General features: G+C 37.4%; 1 protein-coding gene across 1 annotated transcript in view; it reads right to left on the bottom strand.

Moving 5' to 3' along the window:
• The window catches only part of STAG1 (stromal antigen 1), a 410,571-nt gene that overhangs the window by 152,361 nt on the left and 251,073 nt on the right, over nucleotides 1-7,137 (bottom strand). Inside the window, exons 10-12 of the mRNA XM_017528196.1 lie at nucleotides 6,447-6,570; nucleotides 3,058-3,156; nucleotides 1,594-1,673 (exon numbers count right to left, since the gene is read on the bottom strand). Of these exons, the coding sequence (XP_017383685.1) occupies nucleotides 1,594-1,673; nucleotides 3,058-3,156; nucleotides 6,447-6,570 (303 nt within the window). The remainder of the gene's footprint in view (nucleotides 1-1,593; nucleotides 1,674-3,057; nucleotides 3,157-6,446; nucleotides 6,571-7,137) is intronic.

The following is a 7,137-nucleotide window of genomic DNA, read 5'->3' as shown; positions in this document are numbered from 1 at the left end:
AAAAAAAAAAAAAAAAAAGGAAAAGGGAGAGATAAATATGAAATCGTTTCCAGGTTATACAATAATCTACATAGTAAAACCAACAAAATCAACAAACTATGAGAATGCATTCTAGAACTCAGAATAAGAGTTCAAATACAGTCTACATATTACATAAACATAAAAATTAATTCTCTTCCTCAGCAACAACCCAGCAATAAATACTAATAATCTAACAAAAACAGCATAAAGTATTTCAGAATTAACCTACTAAATAATGCACAACCTCTATGAAAAAAATTAAACCCTCTAAGACCTAATGATATTTAGAAAAAGAAATCCAGCTGGGCATGGTACATGTCTCCAGTCCCAGCTACTTGTGAGGCTAAGAAAGGAGGATCGCCTTAGTTCAGGAGTTAGCAGTTTTAATGTGCCATGATCGCTGCAGTAATTCGATGTGAAAGAAAAAAAAAAAAAAAAAAGAAAATTAAAAAAAAAAATAGTGCCATGATCACATCTGTTAATACAATTCAGCATGGGCAATATAGTAAGAATCCTTCTCTTTAAAAAAGAAGAGAATTCCAGCATTTTCATGCATAGGTGATAAAACAAGGCAAAGAACTTTCTCCTAAATTTATCATAAAAGTCAATGGAGTTCTAATAATCAAAATTCCAATCAAAGTTTTTGAGGACTTGACAAGTATATTTTAAAAATTCTTATCAAACAAAAACAGCCACAAGAAGGTAAGTGGATTTTAAAAAGAAAGACAAAGAGGATATCACCCCACATTTATAACATATATTATAAAGCCAAAATAATAAAGAGCATGTTATTAGAGCCGAAACGTAAAAGGATTTCAAACAACAGTAGATCCCTGCATAGATATTTAGTTGGTGATAGATGTACCATCACAAAGTAGGGAGAGGAGGATTTGTTATGACTTTGCTAGGATACACATTCTCTCACATAGATTCTTTCTAGTTTTTAGTCCAACCCATACAAATACAGCTATAACACTACCATTTTCAAAACTATCATATTAGTGAGACAATTTAATTGTCTTATTTTTTTCTTCCTCTTCTGTATTATTCCAAAAAAGACCTATTTGGGAAACTATCCCTTTGAGGGTTCTTCCTTTTGCAGCCTTCTTTCTCTCTGAGTTATTTATTTACTTATTTATTTAACAGACAAGATCCTGCTATGTCACCTAGGCTGGAATGCAGTGGTTCCATTATGGCTCACTGCAGCTTTGACCTCCTGGGCTCAAGTGATCCTCCCACCTTGGCCTCCCAAAATGCTGGGATTATAGGCAGAAGCAAACACACTGGGCCTGCTTTGTTTTCAATAGAAAGGTAAGTTACTTCACTGATATTTTCTCTAGGCTGCATAAAATAATTTTCATGTGTAAGAAGTAAACAATAGGTAAAATAAAAAGCAAAAGTAGAAAGAAACATAAAACACTGTTTTAAATCTAACCTTAAAATGTAAAAGTAGGACCTAAAATGATAAATATATATGTAAGGGTTACATATAGATAGGACATTAAAAATCCTGGGGAAAAAGAATTAAAATACCATCAGATAAAAGTTAAAGTATTAACGGATATTACTTACTGAAGTATCAGAGTAACCAGTCGAATAGCTTCCACAGCAACATCATATTCTTTATCAAGTGTCATTGACACAATGCGATCCTGAAAAAAAAAAAAAAGGCTGTAAAACAAACCAACTGGCCAGGCACGGTGGCTCATGCCTATAATCCCAGCACTTTGGGAGGCCACAGCAGGTGGATCACGAGGTCAGCCTGACCAACATGGTAAAACTCTGTCTCTACTAAAAACACAAAAATTAGCCGGACGAGGTGGTGCACACCTGTAATCCTAGCTACTCAGGAGGCTGAGGCAGGAGAATCGCTTGAACCAAGAGGTGCAAACTGCAATGAGTTGAGATCGTGCCATGCACTCCAGCCTGGGCGACAGAGCGAGACTCTGTCTTAAAAAAATCAAACCAACTATGAACGGAAAATAAGCTGGGACAGACCTAATATAATGTATTCTGGGATATATAGGCAATACTAGTGACGGCTTTAATAAAAAGCTTTACTCTTGAAACTGCATTATTGCAGTCCTACTCACATAAAGGGGATGTTAGTATAAATGTCTGTAATTTAAAATCTTTCTCAACAATGGCTATTCCCTAAAACCTGTGTCAGGTAACCCTTAACTTACAAAATTAGTATCTTTATAAAAAGCTGTAAAGAGGCTAAGGGCCTTTTTGGCCTTAGCCCACCTGTACCCAGGTGAAAAAAAAAAAAGGCTGTAAAGAAAATTTCAAGCGTTGAGCCTTCTTCCAAAGGCAATAAATAAGAACTCATGGTAACATCTTTTGTAAAGAGGAGAATCACTCATCTATTTCATATGGGTTTACTTAAAGAATATGTAGTAAAAGCAGGAGTCCCCATCCCTGGTCTGTAGCCTGTTAGGAACTGGGCCACACAGCAGCAGGTGAGTGGTGGGTGAGCAAGTGACCCAGTGAAGTTTTATCTGTATTTACAGATGTTCTCCATTATCCCATTACCGCGTGAGTGCCATCTCTTGTCACATCAGCAGTGTCATTAGATTCTCAACAGGAACAATAGGAACATGAACTCTACTGTGAACTGTGCATGCAAGGGATCTACATGATGTGTTCCTTGGGAGAATCTAATGCCTGATGATCTGCTACTATGTCCCATGTCCCATCTAGGGGTGAAGAAAGATAATAATAGATCAGCTACAGGAAAACAAGTTCAGGGCTGCAATGATTCTACATTATGGTGAGTTGTATAATTGTTTTACAATGTAATAAAAAAATAAAGTGCCTGATAAATGCAATGCAGCCTGAAACGATTCCCCTGATCCCCACCAAAGTCCATGGAAAAACTGTCTTCAATGAAACTGGTCCCCGGTGCCAAAAAGGTTGGGGACTGCTGTAGTAAAGAATATGAACTAAACACTTGTACTATAATATAATTTGCTAAACTAGCTATAAATAGCATTTGTAAAGAGAAAAATTAAGCTTATCATTCTTGATGCTTACCTTGAAACGGTTAGTGAATAGCTCCAACTTGGGGAATAATTCTCTATTGGTATATAGACTCTGTAGAGCTTTCAAACACTTCAGCCTGACTTCCCCTTGCTTCAGAAATACAAATAAAAACATAAGAGAAGCAGTCAATTCCATACTACAATTTTCAAGTCTATATAAAGACTAAAATAAAATTTAACCATTCAACTTACTACATATTGTAATTCAATATAGAATGTGACTGAGCAATTGTACAATCTGTGTTGCCCTTATGTTAAAAAAAAATGCACCGAAAACACCTTAGTTACATGAAAGCTATGTCTATTTCAAATATTTATCAACTCTGACTCAATGTGCAGTATATCCCACATCATCCAGAGACACATAGAGAGAATTTTAAACCAATGATTAGTTTCTATCCCCTTAAAGAGCTATGTGTTATAACAGTAGAAGTCCAAGTTCTGGAATCAGACACAACTAAATTTTAGTTCTACTTCCATATAATTTATTAGCTACATGCAAGATGTTAAGTACATTATTAATCACCCCGATACTCAGGTTTCTCATTTGTAAAATTATTATAGGGATTAAGTACAGAGATACGCTGGTAAAAATTTTAACAACCAGCTCTGAGGAATAGGTTCCGAATTGTTCTATTTGCAGATTTATTTAATGTAAATAGTGCCTTCATGTCCAATATTAAGCTACCAATAAGATGTCAATGAACCCATTTATAAAGAGAGATGCACAATCACTCTTTTGCAAGCTGATTCAAGCCTGTACTAGCATACCATGAGATGTGCTTTGAGATGATGTGATACTTGTTGGTAAGTCACTAGCACACAAGAGAAAGCTAAAGTACCTGTGGCAGATGCTGCTGATGCCCTACCCAGATCCCCTTTACTGGGCTAATTTTTCAGCGTCTGCTTGTGTTAACTGCCAACGGTTCAATATTTGTATGTTTCTCTGGAGAATGGACCACGGTTAACTAGAGCCACCTAGCACAAAGATCCCTAGGAGGTTTTATGATCCATCTTTCCTCTCCCATTCCACTCCCCTTCTCTCGCTCAGGTTGAGGCCCATGGCCAGTAAAGAAAGATATAAAGGTAAAACAGCCCAGCCTCCTTGCTTCTGGACAGGACACCCTCTAAGGTACAATTCACTCTCCAAAGCTCCCTGTGAGATCAGGCTGAGCTTAGACTTCTCCTGAAACCACATTTTTATAGTCTCTTTCCTGTTTTGTCATACTTTCCTCATTTTTTCATAGATTACTTTTTTTTTTTGAGGCAGAGTCTCACTGTGTCTCCCAGGCTGGAGTGCAGTGATGCAGATCTCAGCTGACTGCAAACTCTGCTTCCCAGGTTCAAGTGATTCTCTTGTCTCAGCCTCCTGGGTAGCTGAGATTACAGGTGCCTGGCACCACACCCAGCTAATTATTTTATTTTTAGTAGAGACAGGATTTTGCCATGTTGGCCAGGCTGGTCCCTAACTCCTGACCTCAGGTGATCCTCCTGTCTCGGCCTCGCAAAGTGCTGGAATTGCAGGCGTGAGTCATCGCACCCAGCCAATACATTACTCTTGAGAGTACAAACTTCAAAATACTACCAGCACAAAAATCCCTGACTCAGGCTTGGCATCTGGGGAATGTGACCTATGACAGCTGGAACCAAGAGCAGTCCAGGGAATGAGACTTCAACAATGGGATTTTGGAATTGGATTACTGAAGGCTAAATTGCTATGAGGTAAGTAAGACTCAATGGTTGTAGATGAAGTACTGATAGTTCCTAATGTAGGATAGCAGTTTGTTAGGATTTCCACTTTTAGTTGAAAGGGGATGTGCATTAACTTGCACAACATTTCTACACTGGAGGGAGCAGGGTGAAAAGTAACTGTAAGGACTGTGAAACTGAGTGGCTACTGCTAAGTGTTGCTAAAAGGCTAAAGAGAAAACGGCAGGGCCAGGCTGTTTCATCACCAGTTCAAACCAAGTGTTGCCTCTTTGAAAACATTTACCTCCTTTAGAGAACTGATGATACTAAAGACCAGGCCTAGCATTAAACTGTAAATGTGACAGAATTTAAGAACTCTGAATCCCAGGCAACTCTCTGATGCCAAAGTAAGAGTTATGATATGATAAAAGCAAAGTATAAAGGATATCTGTGTGGTTGCAGCGAGAATCTTGAACCCCCCATTTCCTCCAAATTTATAGGCCTGAAAATACGGCTCATGTCCCCTTGTTAGAGGATAGTATGTGTCCTCCTTACTCTAACCTTTGCTGAAAGACTTACAAGGAAGCCTCAAATAAGGTGGGTGACTAAAGGAAAATGCTAGTAGCCCTTGTCTTGATATACACAGACCTTCCTCCTGGCCATCAGACTAAGGACAAATCTCAGCACAGGCCAAATGGTGAATTTGGCTCCCAGTAGCAATGAAGATGTGAAGATCCCAGATAAGGTAGCTTCTCCTGATCATCACAGTCAATCGGGGTGGGAGCATAATAATTGTAATAGGTAATCATTGAAGGGCAGTCCATAGGGATCTATGAAACTGGCTCACTGAATATGGTATTCAAGGAGGCGAGATAGGTGGAAAGCAAACAAAAGTATTATGTAACATATATAATGAAAAGATCAACAATGGATGAGCAAAAAACTGAGGACAGTTGTTCCACTGGAAAGTTACCATAGGATCTTAATAATTAAATTAGGTGGTATCCACAAAAATACCTCAGAAAACCGTAAAATAACTTGTAATGAAAATGAAAACTCCAGTTGCTTTTATGGTAATTGCTCTATTTTGGGGCTCTAATATACTCTAACGTTGTTTCTATTACAGTACCTAAATGCCACATATGGCCAAATTCTAATAACTTATCACTCCTACCCATGGTCGTTCTAAGGATTACTTCTTTGGGACTCTATGTGGGATTCCTTTTAAAGTCAGAGGCTTTTATAACAGGTTAAAGGTAGAATTAGATTTTTAGATCAAATATTCTAAAATCCAACGAATCTCTTCAAGTCTGATAAAGGACTCTACTATGATATGGTCCTAAAAAATGTGAGAAAAAAAGCTTAATTTTTATATATTAAGAAAAAAATGTCCTTTGATTCTAAATTAGAAAAATAATATAACTGATAATATATTCTCTGAAAACTTTATATATATCAGGTGGTCAAACTTGGTTCAAGATAATATTGTTACTAAATAAAATAGGGTCTTCACCTGTGGGCAAATGCTTCAAGTTTCATCACAGTCATCAAGTAAATAGTTATTCAGCTACATCATCTTAAAATTTCCATGATTACAACTACTGAAAAATCAACTATTGTCATTTTGATTCCTAGCATTTTAGGACGGAGACAAGCATAACTTCTATCAAAGCTTAGAACAGAGTAACTTACCCTGTCATGAAGAGTCCAGCCAACATATTTTAGATAACTGTCATTTAGGAAGGCATCACTATACATTTTCATCCATACTCCAATTTCTTCAATACAAATGGCTCTAATCTCAGCAATAGCATCACTAGAGAGAGAGAGAAAAAAAAGAGAACTGCCAATCAATCCAACAAAGCTAGAATGCGTTCATACTCACTTTCCATAAGGAACAAATATTTCTAATGCTGTCTGTGTATGTTTACATTGTGAAAGGCCTCCAACTTAAGTATCTTCTGTTTTTCATGTTTTCTATAAAATAAACCCTACCAATAGCTTCTGTTTTTCATATGTTTTCTATAAAATAAACACTACCAATACCAAACTGAAAACAAAAACCTCTATGAAACTATTTTGACCCAATTACTCTATTTTCGCTGGGCTAGGCAATGACATTTGGAGCTTTCTGAGACCCTCACAACTATTACGGAGCCAAGAAACATGTTACAATTTTCTAAGCAAATCAGAGCAGCAACATCCAAATACTATCTTTTTTTTTGAAACAGAGTTTTGCTCTATCACCCAGGCTGGAATGCAGTGGCATGATCTTGGCTCACTGCAACCTCCACCTCCTGGGTTCAAGCAATTCTCCTGCTTCAGCCTCCCGAGTAGCTGGGATTACAGGCGCATGCCACCACACCCAGCTATTTTTTTTTTT

The sequence above is a fragment of the Cebus imitator genome, unplaced genomic scaffold (assembly GCF_001604975.1).
Source record: "Cebus imitator isolate Cc_AM_T3 unplaced genomic scaffold, Cebus_imitator-1.0 Scaffold53, whole genome shotgun sequence".
In the NCBI taxonomy this organism is placed as follows: domain Eukaryota; kingdom Metazoa; phylum Chordata; class Mammalia; order Primates; family Cebidae; genus Cebus; species Cebus imitator.
Note: the sequence above shows the minus strand (reverse complement) of the source record. Positions and strands in the feature narration are given on the sequence as shown.